The sequence below is a fragment of the Melospiza melodia genome (genome assembly GCF_035770615.1).
Source record: "Melospiza melodia melodia isolate bMelMel2 chromosome 3 unlocalized genomic scaffold, bMelMel2.pri SUPER_3_unloc_2, whole genome shotgun sequence".
NCBI classification, from domain to species: domain Eukaryota; kingdom Metazoa; phylum Chordata; class Aves; order Passeriformes; family Passerellidae; genus Melospiza; species Melospiza melodia.
In genome coordinates, this window is record NW_026948492.1 from 52,551 (window position 1) to 78,083 (window position 25,533).

The 25,533-nt window shown below is 43.3% G+C and overlaps 1 protein-coding gene across 1 annotated transcript in view; it reads right to left on the reverse strand.

The window, feature by feature from the left end:
• The window catches only part of LOC134432647 (nuclear receptor coactivator 1-like), a 64,427-nt gene extending 40,222 nt beyond the window's left edge, over positions 1-24,205 (reverse strand). Inside the window, exons 1-4 of the mRNA XM_063181544.1 lie at positions 24,148-24,205; positions 16,642-16,742; positions 7,315-7,419; positions 3,165-3,331 (exon numbers count right to left, since the gene is read on the reverse strand). Of these exons, the coding sequence (XP_063037614.1) occupies positions 3,165-3,331; positions 7,315-7,400 (253 nt within the window). The 5' untranslated portion in view covers positions 7,401-7,419; positions 16,642-16,742; positions 24,148-24,205. The remainder of the gene's footprint in view (positions 1-3,164; positions 3,332-7,314; positions 7,420-16,641; positions 16,743-24,147) is intronic.
• Between the last annotated feature and the right edge of the window lie 1,328 nt (positions 24,206-25,533).

The following is a 25,533-nucleotide window of genomic DNA, read 5'->3' on the forward strand; positions in this document are numbered from 1 at the left end:
TTTCCCCGTTATTTAAAATAAATTTTGCCTGTTTTATCCAGACTTTTCTGCAACTTTCCCCGATTTTTTCCTGATTTTTCCATGAATTTTCCCACGCATTTCCCCCCAAATTTTCCCTGAATTTTTCTCTGAATTTTCCCCCAAACTTCTCCCCCATTTTCCCAAAATTTTCCTCTAAATTCTCCCTTTTTTTTGCAAATTTTCCCCAATTTTTCCCCCTGATTTTTTTTCCAAATTTCCCCCCCAAAATTTCCCCAAATTTTCTTCCAATTTTCCCCCACATTTTCCTGATTTTTTCCTCGAATTTTCTCTGGTTTTGCCCTGTATTTCTCTTGGTTTTGACAAATTTCCCCCAAATTTCACCCCAATTCTCTCCAACTTTTACACAAATTTCCCCCAAATTTCCCCTCATTTTCTCTCATTTTCCCCCAATTCTTCTCAATTTCTCCCAAATTTTTTCCACTTTCTCCTGATTTTTCCAATCTGCCCCCAAATTTTCCCTGAATTTCCCCTGAAATGTCCTTAATTTCTCACAAAATTCCACATGAATTTTCCCCAAAATATTCCCCAATTTCCCCCACATTTTTCATGACTTTTTCACAAATTTTTCCCCCAATTTTTTCCCCGTCTTCCCAGAATTTTTCATGAATTTTCCCCAAAATATCCCCGATTTTTTCTTGCATTTCTCCCAAATTTTACCCTAAACTTCCCCCAACTTTTCCCTGGTTTTTCCCCAAATTTTCCCCTGATTTTTCCCTTTTTTCACCCACATTTTCCCCGAATTTCTCCCAATCTTTTCCCTGATATTGCCCAATATTTTCCTGAATTTCCCCCTGATTTTCCCCCACTTTTTTTAAAGTTTTCTCTGAATTTTTCACAATTTTTTCCCCATTCCCCCCCCGATTTTTTTGGATTATACTCCAATTTTTCCTGATTTTTTCCTAAGCTTCATCCAAATTTGCCCTGAGTGTTTCCCACGACTCTTCCTCAATTTTCCCAATTTTCCCCAAACTTCACCCAAACTTCCCCAAATTTTCCTCCGTTTTTCCCCCAAATTTCCCTGAATTCACCCCAAATTATCCTCAATTTTCCCTGATTATTCCCTGCATTTTCCCCAAGCTCCCCCTGTATTTCCCCAAATTTCCCCACAAACTTTCCTCGATTTCCCCCCCAAATTTTCCCCCAATTTTTCCCTGTATTTCCCAACATTTCCCCAAATTTCCCCCACATTTTCCTCCATTTCCCCAATTTTCATCCATTTTTTCCCCAATTTTTTCCAAATTTCCCACATTTTTCCCCCAAATTTTCTCCCCATTTTCCCTTTTTTTCCCCCAATTTTTCCCTTATTTTCCCCCCATTTTCACCCAAATTTTCCTGAATCTTCCCCAAACATCCCCCAATTCTCTTCAATTTTTCCCTGGATTTCCCCACATTTTCCTCCATTTTCCCCAAATTTTCATCCATTTTTTCCCAAATTTTTCCCCAATTTTCATCCATTTTTCCCCAAATTTTTCCCCAATTTTCATCCATTTTTCCCCCATTTTTCCCCAATTTTTCCCCCACGTTTCCCCCACTTTTCCCACCCTGCTCGAGGCGCTTGATCTGCTGGATCTGGTCCACGTTTTTTTTCAGGATGTGCCAAATTTTCCCCAAATTTTCATCCATTTTTCCCCAAACTTTTCCCCAATTTTCATCCATTTTTTCCCAAATTTTTCACAACTTTTCCCCCCATTTTCCCCCCATTCCCCAGTTTTCCCACCCTGCTCGAGGCGCTTGATCTGCTGGATCTGGCCCATGTTTTTTTTCAGGATCTGCCAAATTTTTCCCAAATTTGTGTCCATTTTTCCCAAATTTTTCCCAAATTTTCATCCATTTTTCCCAAATTTTCCCCAAGTTTTCATCCATTTTTCCCAAATTTTTCACCAATTTTCATCCACTTTTCCCCACATTTTTCCCCAATTTTCATCCATTTTTCCCATATTTTTCTCAAATTTTCATCCATTTTTCCCCAAATTTTTCCCAACTTTTCCCCCCCATTTTCCCCCAATTTTCCCACCCTGCTCGAGGCGCTTGATTTGCTGGATCTGCTCCATGTTTTTTTTCAGGATGTGCCAAATTCTTCCCAAATTTGCATCCATTTTTTCCCACATTTTTCCCAAATTTTCATCCATTTTTTCCCAAATTTTTCCCCAATTTTCATCCATTTTTCCCCACATTTTTCCCCAAATTTTTCCCAAATTTTCATCCATTTTTCCCCAAATTTTTCCCAAATTTTCATCCATTTTTCCCCCATTTTTCCCAAACTTTCCCAACTTTTCCCCCACTTTCCCCACCCTGCTCGAGGCGCTTGATCTGCTGGATCTGGTCCACGGTTTTTTTCAGGATGTGCCAAATTTTTCCCAAATTTTCATCCATTTTTCCCCAAACTTTTCCCCAATTTTCATCCATTTTTTCCCAAATTTTTCACAACTTTTCCCCCCCATTTTCCCCCCATTCCCCCAGTTTTCCCACCCTGCTCGAGGCGCTTGATCTGCTGGATCTGGCCCATGTTTTTTTTCAGGATCTGCCAAATTTTTCCCAAATTTGTGTCCATTTTCCCAAATTTTTCCCAAATTTTCATCCATTTTTCCCAAATTTTCCCCAAGTTTTCATCCATTTTTTCTCAAATTTTTCCCCAATTTACATCCATTTTCCCCCACATTTTTCCCCAATTTTCGTCCATTTTTCCCCATATATTTCTCAAATTTTCATCCATTTTTCCCCAAATTTTTCCCAACTTTCCCCCCCCCATTTTCCCCCAATTTTCCCACCCTGCTCGAGGCGCTTGATCTGCTGCATCTGGTCCACGGTTTTTTTCAGGATGTGCCAAATTTTTCCCCAATTTTCATCCATTTTTCCCCATATTTTTCTCAAATTTTCATCCATTTTTCCCCAAATTTTTCCCAACTTCCCCCCCCCATTTTCCCCAATTTTCCCACCCTGCTCGAGGCGCTTGATCTGCTGGATCTGGTCCACGTTTTTTTCAGGATCTGCTAAATTTTTCCCCAATTTTCATCCATTTTTCCCACATTTTTCCCAAATTTTCATCCATTTTTCCCCAAATTTTTCCCCAATTTTCATCCATTTTTCCCCCATTTTCCCAACTTTTCCCCCACTTTTCCCACCCTGCTCGAGGCGCTTGATCTGCTGGATCTGGTCCACGGTTTTTTTCAGGATGTGCCCCTGCTCGGGTTTGCCCCCGAGCGAGTCGAGCTCGCCCAGGTTGGCCGAGAGCAGCTCGGCCAGCTCGGCCAGGTAGCGCTGCTCCTGCTCACGGCGACGTTTATCTACACTGTAAAAATAAAAATAATTATAAATAATTAATAAATAATTCATAAATAATTCATAAATAATTCCTGTTTTATTTCTTTATCCCAAATATTCCCCCATTCACAGCAGCTCGGCCAGGTAGCGCTGCTCCTGCTCACGGCGCCGTTTATCCACGCTGTAAAAATAAAAATAATTATAAATAATTCATAAATAATTCATAAATAATTCATAAATAATTCCTGTTTTATTTCTTTATCCCAAATATTCCCCCATTCACAGCAGCTCGGCCAGGCAGCGCTGCTCCTGCTCGCGGCGCCGCTTTTCTGAGCTGTAAAAATAAAAATAATTAAAAATAATTCATAATTTATTCACAATTTAATTCTTTATCCCAAATATTCCCCCATCCACAGCAGCTCGGCCAGGCAGCGCTGCTCCTGCTCGCGGCGCCGCTTTTCTGAGCTGTAAAAATAAAAATAATTATAAATAATCATAAATAATCATAAATAATTCATAAATAATTCCTGTTTTATTTCTTTATCCCAAATATTCCCCATTCACAGCAGCTCGGCCAGGCAGCGCTGCTCCTGCTCACGGCGCCGCTTTTCTGAGCTGTAAAAATAAAAATAATTAAAAATAATTCATAATTTATTCACAATTTAATTCTTTATCCCAAATATTCCCCCATTCACAGCAGCTCGGCCAGGCAGCGCTGCTCCTGCTCCCACCGCCGTTTATCAACGCTGTAAAAAATAAAAATAATATAAATAATTCATAAATAATTCATAAATAATTCATAAATAATTCATAATTTAATTCTTTATCCCAAATATTCCCCCATTCAAAGCAGCTCCTGCTCACGGCGCCGCTTGTCCACGGTGCAAAAATAAAAATAATTAAAATAATCATAAATAATTCATAATTTAATTCTTTATCCCAAATATTCCCCCATTCACAGCAGCTCCTGCTCACGGCGCCGCTTGTCCACGCTGCCAAAATAAAAATAATTAAAAATAATTCATCATTTACTCATAATTTAATTCTTTATCCCAAATATTCCCCCATTCAGAGCAGCTCCTGCTGGTGGCACCGCTTTTCTGAGCTGTCAGAAATAAAATAATTCACATTTTATCTCCTTTCCACAAATTTCCCCACTATTCCCAATTTTCCCTCATTTTTTCCCAATTTTTTCTATGTTTTTCCCCTATTTTTTCCTGAATTTCCCAATTTTTCTGTGATTTTGTCCTGATTTTTCCCGATATTTTTCTCCAACTTTTCCCTACTTTTCCTCGAATGTTTCCCCGTTTTTCCCAAATTTTCCCTGAATTTTCCCAGATTTCCCCAGGATTTTTCTCAATTATTTTCGCGTTTTCCCCAAATTTCCCCACTATTCCCAATTTTTCCTCATTTTTCCCAATTTCTTCCACGTTTTTCCCCAATTTTTTCCTGAATTTCCCAATTTTTTCTGTGATTTTGTCCTGTTTTTTCCCGATATTTTTCTAAAAATTTTCCCTACTTTTCCTTGAATGTTTCCCCATTTTTCCCAAATTTTCCCTGAATTTTCCCAGATTTCCCCAGGATTTTTCTCAATTATTTTCGGATTTTTCCCCAAATTTCCCCACTATTCCAAATTTTCCCTCATTTTTCCCCAATTTTTTCTATGTTTTTTCCCAATTATTTCTATGTTTTTCCCAATTTTTTCCTGAATTTCCCAATTTTTCTGTGATTTTGTCCTGATTTTTCCCGATATTTTTCTCCAAATTTTCCCTACTTTTCCCCGAATGTTTCCCCGTTTTTCCCAAATTTTCCCTGAATTTTCCCAGATTTCCCCAGGATTTTTCTCAATTATTTTCGGATTTTTTCCCAAATTTCCCCTGGATTTTCCCCGGATTTTCCCCAATTGTCCCCTGATTTTTTCCCATTTTTTTCCCAAATTTCCCCCACGGTCCTCCCAAATTTTTCATGTTTTCCCAATTTTTCCCTAATTTTCCCAGAATTTTCCCCATTTCTTCCCCAAATTCCACCTGATTTTTTTCTCAATTTTTCCCAGGTTTCCCTGAATTTTCCCAAATTTCCCCTGAATTTTCCCCAAATTTTCTCCCAATTTTTTCCTAAATTTCTCTCAAATTTTTCCCTGATTTTTTCTCCAAACTTCCCCAAATTTTCCCCAAATTCCCCTGAATTTTCCCTGAATTTTCTCCCAATTTTTTCCTAAATTTCTCTCAAATTTCTCTCAAATTTTTCCAAATTTTTCCCAAACTTCCACAAATTTTCCCCAAATTCCCCTGAATTTTCCCCGAATTTTCTCCTGATTTTTTCCTAAATTTCTAATTTCTCTCAAATTTTCCCCAATTTTTTCCCTGAAATTCCCTTAATGTTTTCAGAATTTTCTCCTGAATTTTCCCAAATTTTTCTCCTAAATATTTCCCCCAATTTTCTCCTGATTTTTCCAAATTTCCCCCAATTTTTTCAAATTTTCTCCTTTTTTTCCCAAAATTCCCCTGAATTTTCCCCGAATTTTCTCCTGATTTTTCCCCTAAATTTCTCTCCAATTTTTCCCAATTTTTTCCCAAAATTCCCCGATTTTTTCCAATATTTTTCTCCTTTTTTTTCCCAAAATTCCATGAATTTTCCCCGAATTTTCTCCTGATTTTTTTCCTAAATTTCTCTCAAATTTCTCTCAAATTTTTCCAAATTTTTCCCAAACTTCCACAAATTTTCCCGAAGTTCCCCTGAATTTTCCCCGAATTTTCTCCCTTTTCTTCCTAAATTTCTCCCAAATTTCCAATATTTTCCAGTTATTTCTTTTTCCCAAAATTCCCCTGAATTTTCCCCGAATTTTCTCCTGATTTTTTTCCTAAATTTCTTTCAAATTTCTCTCAAATTTTTCCCAAATTTTTCCAAAATTTCCCAATTTGTTTCTCCTTTTTTTTCCCAAAATTCCCCTGAAATTTCCCCAAATTTTCTCCTGATTTTTTTCCTAATTTTCTCTCAAATTTCTCTCAAATTTTTCCCAATTTTCTCGAATATTTTCCAGTTTTGTTTCTCCTTTTCTTCCCAAAATTCCCCTGAATTTTCCCCAAATTTTCTCCTGATTTTTTCCTAAATTTCTCTCAAATTTTCCCCAATTTTTTTCCCTGAAATTCCTTAATGTTTTCGGAATTTTCCCCTGAATTTTCCCAAATTTTTCTCCCAAATATTTCCCCCAATTTTCTCCTGATTTTGTCCTGATTTTCTCCCAAATTTCCCCGATTTTTTCAAAAATTTTTCTCCTTTTTTTTCTCAAAATTCCCCTGAATTTTCCCCGAATTTTCTCCTGATTTTTTCCCTAAATTTCTCTCAAATTTTTCCCAAATTTTTTCTCCTTTTTTTTCCCCAAAATTCCCCTGAATTTTCCCCAAATTTTCTCCCGATTTTTTCCTAAATTTATATCATATTTTCCCCAATTTTTCCTAATATTTTCCAATTTTTTTCTCCTTTTTTTCCCAAAATTCCCGAGACTTCCCCAAATTTTCTCCTGATTTTTTCCTAAGTTTCTCTCAAATTTCTCTCAAAATTTTCCCAATTTTTTCCCAAATTTACCCCAATTTTTTCCAAAATTTTTCTCCTTTTTTTCCCAAAATTCCCCTGAACTTTCCCCGAGTTTTCTCCTGATTTTTTTCCTAAATTTCTCTCAAATTTCTCTCAAATTTTTCCCAATTTTTTCCCTAATATTTTCCAATTTGTTTCTCCTTTTTTCCCCAAAATTCCCCTGAACTTTCCCCGAATTTTCTCCCGATTTTTTTCCTAAATTTCTCTCAAATTTCTCTCAAATTTTTCCCAATTTTTTCTAATATTTTCCAATTTGTTTCTCCTTTTTTTCCCAAAATTCCCCTGAATTTTCCCCGAATTTTCTCCCGATTTTTTCCCCGTATTTCCTCAGAACGTTCCCCGATTGTTCCCCGATTTTTTTGCCAAACTTGCCCGTATTTCCCCCAAACCGCGGGCGGTTCCCGGGCCGTGGGTTACCTGTGCGGGGGCTCGCAGGGCGACGCTCGGCGCTTGCGGCTCTCGGCGCCGGCGGCGTCCCCGGCACCGTCCCCGAGGCCGCTCATGGTGGCGCCTACGCAGCTCCTGCGGGGAACAACGGCAACTTTTTGGGGAAAAACAACGGGAATTTGGGGAAAAATAACGGGAAACCAACGGGAAACCAAAGGGAATTTGGGGAAAAATAACGGGAATTTGGGGGGACAACGGGAAACCAACGGGAATTTGGGGAAAAATCACGGGAATTTGGGGAAAAATAACGGGAAATCAACGGGAATTTTGGGAAACAACGGGAAACCAACGGGAATTTGGGGGGACAACGGGAAAAGGGAATTTGGGGGAATTTGGGATTTCCCCGGGAATTTGGGCAAAAATAACGGGAAACCAAAGGGAATTTGGGGAAAAATAACGGGAATTTGGGGAACAACGGGAAACCAACGGGAATTTGGGGAATTTGGGATTTCCCCGGGAATTTGGGGGAACAACGGGAAACCAACGGGAATTTGGGGAAAAATAACGGGAATTTGGGGGGACAACGGGAAACCAATGGGAATTTGGGGAAAAATAATGGGAAACCAACGGCAATTTGGGGAACAACGGGAAACCAAAGGAAATTTGGGGAATTTGGGGAATTTGGGATTTCCCGGGGAATTTGGGGGAAACAATGGGAAACCAAAGGGAATTTGGGGATTTGGGATTGCCTGGAGAATTTGGGGGAAATAACGGGAAAAGGGAATTTGGGGGAAATAACGGGAAAAGGGAATGTGCGGAATTTGGGATTTCCTTGGGAATTTGGGGGAAAACAACGGGAAAAGGGAATTTGGGGGAAAATAATGGGAAAAGGGAATTTAGGATTGCCAGGGAATTTGGGGGAAATAACGGGAAAAGGGAATTTGGGGGAAAATAATGGGAAAAGGGAATTTGGGGAATTTGTGATTTCCCCAGGAATTTGGGGAAAACAACAAGAAAGGGAATTTGGAATTGCCCAGGGAATTTGAGGAGAAACAACGGGAAAAGGGAATTTGGGGAAAACAACGGGAAAAGGGAATTTGGGGAATTCGGGATTTCCTCAGGAATTTGGGGGAAAACAACGAGAAAAGGGAATTTGGGATTGCCCGGGGAATTTGGGGAAAAAAAAGGGGAAAAGGGAATTTGGGATTGCCCAGGAAATTTGGGGAGAAACAACGGGAAAGGGAATTTGGGGGGAAATAACGGGAAAAGGGAATTTGGGGAATTTGTGATTTCCCCAGGAAATTTGGGGAGAAACAACGGGAAAAGGGAATTTGGGGGGAAATAACAGGAAAAGGGAATTTGGGGAATTTGTGATTTCCCCAGGAATTTGGGGGAAAACAACGAGAAAAGGGAATTTGGGATTGCCCAGGGAATTTGGGGGAACAATGGGAAAGCAAAGGGAATTTGGGGAAAAATAACGAGAAAAGGGAATTTGGGGAAAACAATGGAAAAGGGAATTTGGGATTTCCCTGGGAATTTGGGGGAACAATGGGAAACCAACGGGAATTTGGGGATTTGGGATTGCCCGGGGAATTTGGGGAGAAATAACGGGAAACCAAAGGGAATTTGGGGGAAATAACGGGAAACCAAAGGGAATTTGGGGAATTTGGGATTGCCCAGGGAATTTGGGGGAATACTGGGAAACCAAAGGGAATTTGGGGGGAAACTCAACCCAACCCAATCCAGTGGAGCCAAACCCAACGGAACCCAACGGAACCAAACCCAACCCAACGGAACCCAACGGAACCCAACGGAACCGAATGGAACTGGAAACAACAAAACCAAGCAGAGCTAAACAGAACCAAGCAGAACCCAACCAAACCCAACAGAACCCAACAGAACCCAACAGAACCCAATTGAACCCAACAGAACCCAACCAAACCCAACAGAACCCAACCAAACCCAACAGAAACCAACGGAACCCAACCAAACCAACAGCACCCAACGGAACCCAACCAAACCCAACAGAACCCAACCAAACCCAACAGAACCCAACAGAACCCAACCAAACCAACAGAACCCAACCAAACCCAACAGAACCCAACAGAACCCAACAGAACCCAATTGAACCCAACAGAACCCAACCAAACCCAACAGAACCCAACCAAACCCAACAGAAACCAACGGAACCCAACCAAACCCAACAGCACCCAACGGAACCCAACCAAACCCAACAGAACCCAACCAAACCCAACAGAACCCAACAGAACCCAACCAAACCCAACAGAACCCAACCAAACCCAACAGAACCCAACAGAACCCAACAGAACCCAACAGAACCCAACGGAACCCAACAGAACCCAACAGAACCCAACCAAACCCAATTGAACCCAACAGAACCCAACAGCACGCAACAGAACCCAACGGAACCCAACCAAACCCAACAGCACCCAACAGAACCCAACAGAACCCAATGGAACCCAACCGAACCCAACAGAACCCAACCCAATGGATCCAAACAGAACCAAACAGAACCAAACCCAACCCCACTGACCCAACCCAACCGAACAGAACCGAACCCAACCCAACGGAACCAAACCCAACCCAACAGAACCCAACCAACCCAACAGAGCCCAACTCAATGGAACCCAACGGAACCAAACCCAACAGAGCTTAAACCGACGGAACCCGACAGAACTGAACAGAACCAAACCCAACCCAAAAGGATCCAACGGAACCACACGGAACCAAACCCAACCCAACGGAACCAAACAGAACCAAACCCAACTGAACCCAAGAGAACCAAATTGAACGAAACGGAGCCCAACCCAACCCAACGCAACCCAATGGAACCAAACAGAACCGGAGCCAACCCAACGGAACCGAAGCCAACCCAACAGAACCCAACCAACCCAACAGAACCCAATAGAATGAACAGAACCCAACCAACCCAACAGAACCCAACTCAACGGAACCCAACGGAACCAAACCCAACAGAGCTTAAACCGATGGAACCCAACAGAACTGAACAGAACCAAACCCGACCCAAAAGGATCCAACAGAACCACACGGAACCAAACCCAACCCAACAGAGAGCCAACCCAACGGAACCAAACCCAACTGAGGCAAACAATCCAGTCCAACAGAACCCAACAGAACCAAACCCAACCCAACGGAACCCAACAGAATCAGACCCAGGGACCCAAACCCAACCCAAAGGAACTGAACCCAACAGAACCAAAGGGAACCAAATGAAACTGAGAACAACCCAACCCAACGGAACCAAACGCAACCGAACCCAAGCCCGCGGAACAAAATGGGCCAAAAAGAACCCAAGGGAACGGAACCGAACGGAACCCAACTGAAAACAACCCAACCAAACGCAACTGAAAACATCAGAACCAAACCCAACTGAACCCAACCCAACCCAACTGAACCCAGTGGAGCAAAAGTCAACCCAACAGAACGGAACCCAACTGAAAACAACCCAACCAAACCCAACGGAACCCAATGGAACCAAACAGAATCCAAACCGGAACCAAACAAATCCAAACCCAACTGAACCCAACAGAACCAAACCCAACAGAACCCAGTGGAGCAAAAGTCAACCCAACAGAATGGAACCCAACTGAAAACAACCCAACCAAACCCAACTGAACCCAACAGAACCAAACCCAACAGAACCCAACGGAACCCAACCCAACCCAAACGAACCCAACGGAACGGAATCCAACCCAACAGAACCGAACAGGAACGCGACAGAATGGAACAGAACTGAAAACAACCAAACCAAACCCAACTGAACCCAACAGAACCCAACCCAACGGAACCCAACCCAACTCAGTCCAAGCCAACGGAATGAACCCAACAGAACCCAATGAAACCCAACCCAACAGAACCAAACCCAACCCAACCCAACAAGACCCAGTCCAACCCAACAGAACAAAACCCAACCCAACCCAACCCAACTGAACTGAATGCAACCCAACAGAACCGAGCAGAACCAAACAGGAACACAACAGAACGGAACAGAGCTGGAAACAACGGCACCAAGCAAACCGAACCCAACACAATCCAGCAGAACCCAACGGAACCCAACAGAACCGAACAGGAACCAACGGAACCCAATGGAACCAACGAGAACCCAACGGAACCGAACAGAACCAAACAGGAACTCATGGAACCCAACGGAACCAAAGAGAGCCCAACGGAACCGAACAGAACCAAACAGGAACTCATGGAACCCAACGGAACCAAAGAGAACCCAACGGAACCGAACAGAACCAAACGGGAACCAACGGAACCCAACGGAACCAACGAGAACCCAACGGAACCGAACAGAACCAAACAGGAACCAACGGAACCCAACGGAACCAACGAGAACCCAACGGAACCAAAGAGAGCCCAACGGAACCAAAGAGAACCCAACGGAACCAAAGCCAAACTGATCCAACAGAACTGAACCCAACTGGAAACAACAGAACCCAACCCAACGGAACCCAACAGAACCCAACGGAACCAAACCCAACAGAACGCAATGGAACCCAACCCAACGGAACCCAACCCAACTCAACGGAACCGAACCCAATGGAAGCCAACAGAACCAAAGAGAACCCAACGGAACCCAACCCAACCCAACCTAATCCAACAGAACCCACCCCAACCCAAACAGAACCAAACAGGAACACAACAGAACCAAGCGGGACGGAGAACAACCAAACCAAACCCAACCCAACAGAACCGAATCCAACTGAACCCAACGGAACCAAACCCAACCCAAAGGAACTGAACCCAACCCTACAGAACCCAACGGGAACACAACGGAACTGAACGGAACTAAAAACAACGGAACCGGACAGAACCCAACGGAACCGAACCCAACCCAAAGGAACCAAACCCAACCCTACAGAACCCAACGGAACCCACTGGAACCCAACCCCATGGAACCCAACCCAACAGAACCCAACTGAACCCAACGGAACCGAACCCAACCCAACCGAACAGAGCCAAACAGAACCGGATGGAACCGAACAAAACCCAACGGGACCAAAGACAACCGAACCAAACCCAACAGAACCGAACCCAACCCTACGCAACGGAACACAATGGAACCCAACGCAACCCAATGGAACCCAACAGAACCCAATGGAACCCAACAGAACCAAACCCGACCCAACCAACAGAGCCAAACAGAACCGGATGGAACCGAACAAAACCCAACGGGACCAAAGACAACCGAACCAAACCCAACTGAACAGAACCCAACCCAACCCAACAGAACACAACCCAAGGAACCAAACCCAAGTGACCCCAACCCAGCGGAATGAACAGAACGCAACAGAACCCAACCCAACCCAACCCAATGGAACTGAACAGAACCCGACCCAACCCAACCCAAGAGAACTGAACCCAACCCAACCCAACCCAACCCAACCCAACCCAACCCAATGGAATTGAACAGAACCCGACCCAACCCAACCCAAGAGAATTGAACAGAACCCAACCCAACCCAACCCAACCCAACCCAACCCAAGAGAACTGAACCCAACCCAACCCAACCCAACCCAATGGAATTGAACAGATCCCAACCCAACCCAAGGGAATTGAACCCAACCCAACCCAACCCAAGGGAATTGAACCCAACCCAACCCAACCCAACCCAACCCAACCCAACCCAATGGAATTGAACAGATCCCAACCCAAGGGAATTGAACCCAACCCAACCCAACCCAACCCAACCCAAGGGAATTGAACAGAACCCAACCCAACCCAACCCAACCCAATGGAATTGAACCCAACCCAACCCAACCCAAGGGAATTGAACCCAACCCAACCCAACCCAAGGGAATTGAACCCAACCCAACCCAACCCAAGGGAATTGAACCCAACCCAACCCAACCCAACCCAACCCAATGGAATTGAACCCAACCCAACCCAACCCAAGAGAATTGAACCCAACCCAACCCAACCCAACCCAATGGAATTGAACCCAACCCAACCCAACCCAACCCAACAGAACTGAATGGAACTGAACAGAACCAAACATAATTGAAAACAACCCAACCCAACCAAACCCAATGGGACCAAAGCCAACCCAACCCAACAGAACCAAATGCAGTCCGACAGAACCAAACCCAACCCAACTTGATGGAAGCCAACAGAACCAAACCCAACCCAATGGAACGCAATGGAACCAAGCACAAACCAACGGAACACAACAGAACCAAACACAACCCAACCTGATGGAACCCAACGGAACCAAACCCAACCCAATGGAACGCAACGGAACCAAACCCAACCCAACTGAACGGAACCCAATGGAACCCAACCCAACGGAACCCATCCCAACCCAACGGAACACAACCCAACGGAACCCAACTGAATGCAAGAGAACCGAACCCAACCCAACGGAACCAAACCCAACCCAACCCAACTAAACGGAACCCAAGGGAACCCAATGGAACCGAACCCAACAGAACCAAACCCAACCCAGCCCAACAAAACCAAACCCAACCCAACAGAAGCAACTCCAAACCCAACCCAACGGAACCCAACGGAACCAAATCAAACCCAATGGAACCCAATGGAACCAAACCCAACTGAATGCAACAGAACCAAAGCCAACCCAACGGAACCAAACCCAACTGAATGCAACAGAACCAAACCCAACCCAACGGAACCAAACCCAACCCAAGGGAACCAAACCCAACCCAAGGGAACCCAACAGAAGGAAACCCACTGGGACCTAAACCGACGGAACCCAACGGAACCAAACCAAACCCAACTGAATGCAACAGAACAAAACCCAATCAAAGAAAACCCAACCCAACGGAACCCAATGGAACCCAACCCAACGGAACGCAACGGAACCAAACCCAACCCAACGGAACCCAACGGAACCAAACCCAATGGAGTCTAAACCGACCGAACCCAATGGAACCAAACCAAACCCAACTGAATGCAACGGAACCGAACCCAACCCAATGGAACCCAACGGAACCAAACCAACTGAATGCAACGGAACCGAACCCAACCCAACGGAACCAAGTCCAATCCAACCCACTGGAACCAAACCCAACCCAACTCAACGGAACCCAATAGAAACAAACACAACAGAACCCAACAGAACCCAACAGAACCAAATCCAACCCCATCCAACCCAACCTGAGGAAACCAAAGCGGCCTCAACAGAAGCGGCCCCCAAACCCAACCCAACGGAACGGAACCAAACCCAACGGAATGCAACGGAACCAAACCCAAGAGAACCCAATGGAAGCAAACCCAACCAACAAAACCCAACCCAACCCAACGGAACCCAACGGAACCGAACCCAACCCAACCCAACGGAACCAAACCCAACGGAACCCAACAGAACCAAACCCAGCCCAATTCAACCCAATGGAACCAAACCCGACCCAACAGAACCCAATGCAACCAAACTCAACGGAACCAAACCCGACCCAACAGAATCAAACCCAACAGAACCAAACCCAACCCAATGCAACCCAATGGAACCCAACGGAACCGAAGCCAACCCAATGGAACCCAACAGAACCCAACCCAACGGAACCAAACCCAACCCATCGGAACCCAATGGAACCCAACGGAACCAAACCCAACCCAACGGAATCCAACGGAACCAAACCAGCCCAACCCAACGGAACCAAACCCAACAGAACCCAATGGAAGCCAACGGAACCCAACCCAACCCAACGGAACTCAATGGAACCCAACGGAACCAAACGCAACGCAACGGAATCCAACGGAACCCAACCAGCCCAACCCAACGGAACCAAACCCAACAGAACCCAATGGAACCCAATGGAACCCAACCCAACCCAACGGAACCCAATGGAACCCAACGGAACTCAACGGAACCAAACCCAACGGAACCAAACCCAACCCAACGGAACCCAACGGAACGGAACCCAACGGAAGCAAAATGCAATGCAATAAAATAAGATGGAATAGAATCAAATTTAAACTCAGACAAAATAAAATATTGCATAAAATAAAGTACAGAATTATAAAAAAAGGAAAACATTTTTGAAACGCAAAAAAAAGTTTAAAATTACAAAGAAAGTTAACGAGAAAGCTCAAAAAATACAGAATGAAATGAAACAGAACTAAACAAAGTTACACAAGGATAAAATAGAACGAAATTTAGAATGCAAAATAAAAGGAAACAAATCGTTTGGGAAATCCCAAAAATTCTTTGGAAAACCCAATAAAAACCCTTGGAAAAGTGAAAAAAAACCCTTCGAAAACCCCCAAAAATCCTTGGAAAATCCCAAAAAAATCCTTGAAAAATCCCCAAAAAAATCCCCTTGGAAAATCCCCAAAACATCCCCAGGAAATCCCAAAAATTCTTTGGAAAACCCAATAAAAACCCTTGGAAAAGTGAAAAAAAAAAATCTTCAAAAACCCCCAAAAATACTTGGAAAATCCCCAAAAAATCCCCTTGGAAAATCCCAAAAAAATCCCCAAAAAATCCTCGGGAAATCCCAAAAATTCTTTGGAAAATCCCCAAAAAATCTGCGGGAAATCCCAAAAATTCTTAGGAAAACCCAATAAAAACCCTTGGAAAAGTGAAAAAAAAAAAAACCTTCAAAACCCCCAAAAATCCTTGGAAAATCCCAAAAAAATCCCCTTGGAAAATCCCAAAAAATCCGCGGGAAATCCCAAAAATTCTTTGGAAAACCCAATAAAAACCCTTGGAAAAGTGAAAAAAAAAACCCTTCAAAAACCCCCAAAAATCCTTGGAAAATCCCAAAAAAATCCTTGGAAAAAACCCCAAAAAAATCCCTGGGAAATCCCAAAAAAATCCTTGGAAAATCACTAAAAAATCCCTGGGAAATCCCCAAAATTCTTTGGAAAACCCAATAAAAACCCTTGGAAAAGTGAAAAAAAAAGCCTTCAAAAATCCCCAAAAATCCTTGGAAAATCCCAAAAAAATCCTTGGAAAAAACCCCAAAAAATCCCCGGGAAATCCCAAAAATTCTTTGGAAAACCCAGTAAAAACCCTTGGAAAAGTGAAAAAAAAACCCATCAAAAACTTCCAAAAATCCTTGGAAAATCCCCGAAAAATCCCCAGGAAATCCCAAAAAAATCCTTGGAAAATCCCCAAAAAATCCCCGGGAAATCCCAAAAATTCTTTGGAAAACCCCCCGAAAATCCTTGGAAAATGCCCAAGAAAACTTGGGAAATTCCCCAAAAATCTTTGGAAAATCCCACAAATCCTTGGAAAATCCTCCAAAAACGGGGAAAATTCCAAGAATTTTTTTTTGCTGCCAACAATTCCCAAAAATTTGATCCCCAAAAAACCCCAAAATTCCGAGGAAAAAGCTTCAAACTCACCTGGGAATGGTGGAGGGGAGGGACGGCTCATGGGAAATCCGGGATTCTCCAGGAAAACCCTAAAACCTCGGGAATTCCATGGGAATTTCAATTCCCAAATCCTGCAGAGAGAAAAAATTCCGATTATTTTGGATTATTGGGAAAATTTGGGGATTTTTTTAGGAATTTCTGATGGTATTTTGGGGATTTTTCTGTGGATGTTTTGGTCTGAATCCCAAAAAAATTCCAAGGAAATTTTTGATTGTTCAGGATGGAAAAGTGAGGAAATAAAATCCTGGAAATTAAATTAATTACACTGAAATTAATTTAAAATAATTAATCACAAAAAAAATCCGGAAAAATCTGTTAAGTCCTGGAAAAAAACTGGGAGGGAAACGGGGAAAATTTTCCAGAAATTATGGAAAAAAAATCTGGGAAATTCTGGGAAAATTCCAAGAAAAACTTGAGGAAATTCCAGGAAAAATTTGTGGAATTCTGGGAAAATTCCAGGAAATTTTTAAAAATCTGAGGAAATTTGGGGAAAATCCAGGAAAACTTGAGGAAATTCTGGAAAATTGAGGAAATTGGTGAAAAATCCAGGAAAAGCTCCAGGAAATGCCAGAAAATTCCAAGAAATCCAGGAAAGCTGAAGGAAATCCCAGAAAATTTGAAGAAATTCCAGGAAAAATCCAGGAAAATTCTGGGAAATTTGAGGAAAATCCAGGAAATTTTCTGGAAAATCTAGAAAATCCTGGAAAATTTAGGAACTATGGAAGACATTGGGAAATTCCAGGAAAATCCCAGAAAACCCTGAAAAAATTGGAGAAAATTCCAGGAAAAATTCCAGAAAATCCCAGAAAAATTTGGTAAATCGAGGAAATCCCAGAAAAATTCAGGAAATTGGGAAAAGCTCCAGGAAATCTTGGAAAATTGGGGGAAATTCAGGGGAAAATCTGGGAAAATTCCAGGAAATGCTGGGGATTTTAAGGAAACAATGAAAAAAAAAATCCAGGAAAATTGGCAATAGCTCCAAGAAAAATTTGAGGAAATTCCAGGAAATTTCAGAAAATTTGAGGAAATCTGGGAAAACTTGAGGAAATTCCAGGGAAAATCCGGGAAATTTGAGGAAATTTGGGAAAAGCTCCAGGAAAAATCCGGGAAATTCTGGGGGAAATCCAGGAAATCTGGGAAATTTGAGGGAATTCCAGGAAAAATTCAGGAAAACTCCAGAAAATCTCAGAAAATTTGAGGAAATTCCAGGGAAAATCTGGGAAATTTTGGGAAAAACTCCAGGAAATTCTGGAAAATTGAGGAAATTTGTGAAAAATCCAGGAAATGCCAGAAAATTCCAAGAAATCCAGGAAAGCTGAAGGAAATCCCAGAAAATTTGAGGAAATTCCAGGAAAAATCCAGGAAAAATCTGGGAAAATCCAGGAAATTCTGTGGAAAATCTAGAAAATCCTGGAAAATTTAGGAAATACAGAAGAAAATGGGAAATTCCAGGAAAATCCCAGAAAACCCTGGAAAAAATGGAGAAAATTCCAGGAAAAAATCCAGAAAATGCCAGAAAAATTCAGGAAATTTGGAAAAGCTCCAGGAAATCTTGGAAAATTGGGGGAAATTCAGGGGGAAAATCTGGGAAAATTCCAGGAAATGCTGGAAATTTTGAGGAAATTATGAAAAAAAAAATCCAGGAAAATTGGGAAAAGCTCCAGGAGAAATTTGAGGAAATTCCAGGAAATTTCAGAAAATTTGAGGAAATCTGGGAAAAGCTCCAGGAAAAATCCAGGAAATTCTGGGGAAAATCCAGGAAATCTGGGAAATTTGAGGAAATTCCAGGAAAAATTGAGGAAAACTCCAGGAAATCTCAGAAAATTGGAGGAAATTCCAGGGAAAATCTGGGAGAATTTGGGAAACACTCCAGGAAATTCTGGAAAATTGAGGAAATTTGTGAAAAATCCAGGAAATGCCAGAAAATTCCAAGAAAGAAACTCCAGAAAATCTGGGAAAAACTCCGGAAAAAAATCTGGGAAAAAAATTCTGGAAAATTCAAAGAAATCTGAGAAAAGCTCCAAAAATTCCGAGAAAAATCCAGGAAATTTAAGAAAAGTTCCAGAAATCCCAGAAAATTTGAGGAAATTCTGGGAAAACACCAGGAAATTCCAAGGAAAATTCAGGAAATTCTGCAAAAATCTGGGGAAAACTCCAGGAAAAAATCAGAAAATTAAGAAAAACTTCAGGAAATCCCAGAAAATTTGAAGAAATTCCAGGAAAAATCTGGGAAATGCTAGGAAAGTTCCAGGATATCCTTGGAAAATTGAGGAAATTCAGGGAAAATTTTGTGAAATTTCTGGAAAAACCTGAGGGAATTACAGGGGAAATCCAAGAAATCCTGGAAAATTTAGAAAATCTCAGAAAATCTGAGGAAATTCTGGGGGAAATCTGGGAAAATTCCAGGAAATCCGGGAAAATCTGAAGAAATTTGGGGAAATCCAGAAAATCCTGGGAAAATCTGGGAAATGGGAGAAAAGCTTGTGGAAAACTCCAGAAAATTAGAGAGAATTAAAAAAAAATTGGGAAAATTCTGGGAAATTCCAGGAAAAATCCAGGAAATCCTGGGAATTTTGAGAAAATTACGGGAAATTTTGGGAAATTCTGGAAAAATCTCCAGGAAACTTAAGGAAATTCTGGGGAAATTCTGGGGAAATTCAGGAAAATGTTGAGGAAATGTTGAGGAAATTCCAGGAAAAATTTCAATGAAATCCTGGGAAAATTGAAGAAATTCCACAAAATTCCAGGAATCCTGGAAAATTTGAGGAAATTCCATGAAAATTTGAAGAAATGATGGAAGAAATCCCAGAAAAATTGAGGAAATTTCAGGGGAAAAATTCAGGAAAATTTGAGGAAATTCTCGGAAAAAATTTGAAAATTTTGGCAGAAAATCGGGGAAAATCCCAGGATATTCCAGAAAATTTGAGGAAATTCGAGGAAAATTTCAAGGAAATTCTGGAAAATCCAAAGAAATGTGGGAATAGCTGCAGGAAATTCCAGAAAATTTGGGAAATTCTGGGGAAAATCTGGGAAAAGCTCGAGGAAATTCCCCAAAAAAATTCGAAAAATTCTGGAAAATTCTGGGAAAATTTGAGGAGATTCCAAGGAAAAGTCAAGGAATAAAAATTGGGAATTTATAGCATTAACTATCCCTGGAAAAGTGGAAAAATTCCCAAAAAATTCCAGGGAGAGAAAGGAGCAGAAAATTTGGGAATTCAGCTCCCAGCCAGGAATTTTTGGGAATTTTGAGCTTTTATTCCCAATTTTTCTGGGATTTTGATTACTGGGAAAATCCTGAATTTTTCATGGATTTCTCCCAAATTTTTCCCCATTTTTTTCAAGGATTTCTCCCAAATTTTTCCAAATTTTTCATGGATTTCTCCCCAAATTTCCCCCATTTTTTTTTCATGATTTCTCCCAAATTTATCCCAAATTTTTTCATGGATTTCTCCCAAATTTTTCCCAAATTTTTCATGGATTTCTCCCAAATTTTTCCCCATTTTTTTCATGGATTTCTCCCAAATTTTTCCCAGAATTTTTCCCAAATTTTTCACGGATTCTCCCAAATTTATCCCAAATTTTTCCTGGATTTCTCCCAAATTTTTCCTCATTTCTTCATGGATTTCCCCCAAATTTTCCCCATTTTTTCATGGATTTCTCCCAAATTTTTCCCAATTTTTTCATGGATTTCTCCCAAATTTTCCCCGTTTTTTTCATGGATTTCTCCCAATTTTTTCCCCAGATTTTTCAAGGATTTCTCCAAATTTTCCCCATTTTTTCATGGATTTCTCCTGAATTTATCCCAAATTTTTCATGGATTTCTCCCAAATTTTTCCCATTTTTTTTTCATGGATTTCTCCCAAATTTTTCCCCATTTTTTTCATGGATTTCTCCCAAATTTTTCCCAGAATTTTCCCAAATTTTCACGGATTTCTCCCAAATTTATCCCAATTTTTTCATGGATTTCTCCCAAATTTTTTCATGGATTTCTCCCAAATTTTCCCCGTTTTTTTTCATGGATTTCTCCCAATTTTTCCCCAGATTTTTCAAGGATTTCTCCTAAATTTATCCAAATTTTTCATGGATTTCTCCCAAATTTTTCCCCATTTTTTCATGGATTTCTCCAGAATTGTTCCCAAATTTTTCATGGATTTCTCCGAAATTTTCCCCAGCTTTTTTCATGGATTTCTCCCAAATTTTCCACAGGATTTTGCATGGATCTTTCACGGATTTATCCTGAATTTCTCATGAATTTTTGATGGATTTATGTCAGATTTTTCTTGGATTTTTAATGGATTTTTCCTGAATTTTTCATGGATTTTTCCCAATTTTTTTCCCAAAGTTTTTCATGGATTTTTCTTGGATTTCTCCCGAATTTTGAATGGATTTTTTGTGGAATTTTTCCCAGAATTATTCCAAACTTCTCACGGATTTATCCCAAATTTTTTCCAGATTTTTTCTGTGTCTCTCTGGGAATTTTCCTGGATTTCTCCTCAACTTTTCCTGGAATTCTCCTGGATTTCTTCCGAATTTTTCATGGAATTTTCCTGGGTTTCTCCCGGATTTTCCATCAATTTATTCCCAATTTTTTTCCTGGAATTTCCCCGAAATTTTTCCCAGATTTTTTCATGGATTTCTCCCAAATTTTCCAGGGGATTTTGCACGGAACTTTCACGGATTTATCCCGAATTTCTCATCAATTTTTGATGGATTTCTCCCAGATTTTTCTTGGATTTTTAATGGATTTTTCCTGAATTTTCCATGGTTTTTTTCCCATTTTTTCCCAAAGTTTTTCATGGATTTTTCGTGGATTTCTCCGAATTTTGATGGATTTTTTGTGGAATTTTTCCCAGAATTATTCCAAGCTTCTCACGGATTTATCCCAAATTTTTGCCAGATTTTTTCTGTGTCTCTCTGGGAATTTTCCTGATTTCTCCTCAACTTTTCCTGGAATTTTCCTGGATTTCTTCTGAATTTTTCATGGAATTTTCCAGGGTTTATCCCGGATTTTCCATCAATTTATTCCCAATTTTTTCCTGGATTTTATCCCAAATTTTTCCCAGATTTTTTCATGGATTTCTCCCAAATTTTGCACGGATCTTTCACAGATTTATCCTGAATTTCTCATGAATTTTTGATGGATTTCTCCCAGATTTTTCTTTGATTTTTAATGGATTTTTCCTGAATTTTTCAAGGATTGATCCCAGATTTTTCATGGAATTTCCTGGATTTTTCATCAACTTCTCCTCGATTTTTCATGGATTTCTCATGGAATTACCCTCGATTTTTCCAGATTCTCCTTTTCTTCCTGGATTTTTCCTGATTTTTTCATGGATTTCTGTCAGATTTTTAACAGATTTTTCATGGATTTCTCCGGAATCTTTCCTCAATTTTTCCTGAATTTCTCCTGGATTTTCGCTGGGTTTTTCCTGAATTTTCCATGGATTTCTCCAAAATATTCTCCATTGATTACTCATGGATTTATCCCAGATTTTTCAAGGAGTTTCTCCCTGATTTTTCCTCAATTTTTTCTGGATTTTGCCAGGATTTCCATGGAGTTTTCATTAATTTTTCATTAATTACTCCCGGATTTTGAACGAGTCTCTCCTGGATTTCCTCGAATCTCTGAATTTTCTTCAATTTTTCCCTAACGATCCAAATATTTCCAGACATTTTTGCCCCCAAAATCCTGAATTTATTGAAATTTCCAAAAAAAATCTGCAATTTCCTCATTTTTTTCCAAAAAATCCAAATATTTTCTCCATTTTTCATTTAAAAATCCAGGAATTTTCTATATTTCCATTAAAATCCTGGAATTTCCTCATTTCTCCCCCAAAATCCACAATTTTCCTCATTTTTCCATGAAAATTCCTGGATTTATTCAATTTTTCCTTGAAAATCCACTTTTTTCTCAATTTTCCCCCCAAAAATCCACATTTTTCCTCAATTTCCCCCTAAAAACTCCACTTTTTTTCTCCATTTTCCCCTAAAAATCCAAATATTTATTCAATTTTTCCATGAAAATTCTGGAACTCCCTCCATTTTATCCCTGGATTTATTCAATTTTCCCAAAAAAATCCACAATTTTCCCCAAAAATTCAGGAATTTCCTCCATTTTTCCCTAAAAAATCCACTTTTTTACCTGAAAATCCAAATATTTCCTCAATTTTTCCACGAAAACATTGGAATTTTCTCCATTTTCCAAGGAAAAAAATTGGAATTATGGAAAAATTAGGGCAGGGAAAAGGAAAAATTTGGGAATTCTGGAGAATTGAGGGAAGGGAAATGGAGAAAGTTGGGAATTCTGGAAAAATTAGGGGAAAAAAAAAAAAGGAAAAATTGAGAATTATGGAAAATTTGGGGCAAAAAAGGGGAAAATTGGGAATTCTGGAAAAGTGAGGGCCGGGAAAATGAAAAATTTGGGAATGATGGAAAATTTAGGGCAGGGAAGAAAAATTGATGGGATTTACAGGAAAATTGGGGCAGAGAAAGGGGAATATTTGGCAATTAAGGAAAATTGAGGGCAAAGAGAAGGAAAAATTTGGGAATTATGGAAAAATCGGGGCAGGGAAAGAAAAATGTATGGGATTTATAAGGAATTTTCGGCAGAAAAAAAAGGAAAATGTTGGGAGTTCTGGAAAATTGATTGCAGGGAATGGGAAAAAATGAGGAATTCTGGGAAAATGAGGGCAGAGAAATCAAAAATTTGGGAATTGTGGCAAACGGAGGGCGCAGAGCCCCCTGCGAGGAGCTGCTCCCGAGGCACCTGGCTCGGGAATGCGGCTCCAGAAGCACCTGGAGCTGGGGGATCCTCAGCATTTTGGGTATTTTAGGATATTTTGCGGATATTTGGGGTTATTTTAGTATATTTTGGGATATTTTGGGAATGTCACCCTCACACAAAGCGCTGCCACCCGCAGCCAACCCCACCCCAGGGCCCGTCCCCATTGCCGGGGGCGGCGGTGCCATTTTCCAAGCGGGAATAAAAAAAAAAAAAAAAAAAAATTAAATGAAAAAATCAATTAAAAAAAAAAAAAAAAAAAAAAAAAAGCCGGGAACGAGGTCGGGAATTTCGAGCAGAGCAAGGAAGGAAGGAAGGAAGGAGAAGGTGCAGAGGCCGGAGCGCGGTGGGACTTTTGCCAATCAACTTTCAACCACGCCGAGCCGAGCCCTGAGGGGGCGGCTGAGGGAGGAGGGAGCGCGGGGTCCCTGAGGGGGGAGCGATGGCGGAGGGCGGGCTCGGAGCGAGGGGAGGGGACGGAGCGAAGGAGAGGGAGACGGAGAGGGAGAGAAGAGAGAGAGAGAGGGGGAGGCGGCGGCCGCCATGGCCGGGAAGGAGCGGGGAGCGGGGCCGCTGCCGCCTCGCCGCCCTGCCCAGCCCGGTGACAGCTGCCGGGGGAGCCGCGGGGAAGCGGCGCGGCCGCGGCTCCGCCCGCGGGGCCCCGCTCGTTCGCTCGCTCGCTCGCTCGCACTCACCTGCCGCTGCCAGGGCCGAGGCCGCGGGCAGCGCCGCAGCGACTCCCGCGGCCGGGCCGGGCCCCGGGGGCTGCGGCCTGCGGGAGCCGCCGGGGGAGGGCGGCGGGCGGTGCTGGCGGCCCCGGCTCCCCCTCAGGGGCTCCCCCCGGGCCGGCCGGGGCCCCTCGGCTGGGCGGCGCGGCGCGGCTGCGGGGCTCCGGCTCGGGCTCGCCGCGATCCTCCCTCCTCCCGGCGGGACGGGGCGGAGCTGGGCATGGAGGACGAAGGGGGCGGTGGCGGCGGAGCTCCGCTGGGGATGGATCCTCCTCCTCCTCCTGCCCTTCCTCCTCCTCCTCCGCCGGCCGAGGCCTCGGAGCCCGGAGCCGCCATCTTCTGCCGCCAGCCCCGGGCTGCGGGCCCGGGCGGCCCCGCTGCTGCGGCCGGGACGGGGACGGGAAGGGGAAGGGGACGGGAAGGGGAAGGGGACGGGAAGGGGAAGGCGGCGCCATGTTGGCGGCTGAGGGCGGCCGGCGCTGAGGGCGGCTGAGGGCCGGGCCTGGGCATCGCTACCCGCTGCCGCCGCTCTGCCCTCGGTTCCCATCCCTGCCGGTGCCACCGCTGTGCCCTCAGCTCCGGTGCCCTCAGCCACGGGAGCTTTTCGGTGTCCCCGCGGTGCTCTCAGCTTCGGGACGCCGCTGTGCCCCGAGCCTCGGGAATTCTCCGGTGCCATCGCTCTGCCCTCAGCTCCGGATCGTTGCCGGTGTCCCCTCACTGCCCTCAGCCCCGGGAGCTCCCGGTGCCCTCTCGGTGCCCTCAGCCTCATTGCCCTCAGCCCCGGGAGCTCCCCGGTGCCCTCTCGGTGCCCTCAGCCTCACTGCCCTCAGCCCCGGGAGCTCCCCGGTGCCCTCTCGGTGCCCTCAGCCTCACTGCCCTCAGCTCCGGGAGCTCCCCGCTGTCCCCTCGGTGCCCCCAGCTCCGGGACCCCTCGGTGCCCTGAACCCCGGATCGTTCCCGGTGTCCCCTCGGTGCCGTCAGCCCCAGTGCCCTCTCGGTGCCCTCACCCCTGGGAGGTCCCCGGTGTCACTGCTGTGCCCTCAGCCTCGGTGCCCTTAGCTCCGAGAGCTCCCCCGTGCCCTCTCGGTGCCCTCAGCCCCGGATCCTTCCCGGCGCCCCTCAGTGCCCTCAGCCCCGGGACCTTCCCGGTGCCACCGCTGTGCCCTGAGCCCAGTGTCCCCTCGGTGCCCCTCATTGCCCTCAGCTCTCGGTGTCCCTCGGTGCCCTCAGCCCGGGTGTCCTCAACCCTGGGTGTCCCTCCCAGCCCCAGGTGTCCCTCAGTGTCCCCTCGGTGCCCTGAGCCGCGGATCGTTCCCGGTGTCCCTCGGTGTCCCGCCCAGCCCCAGGTGTCCC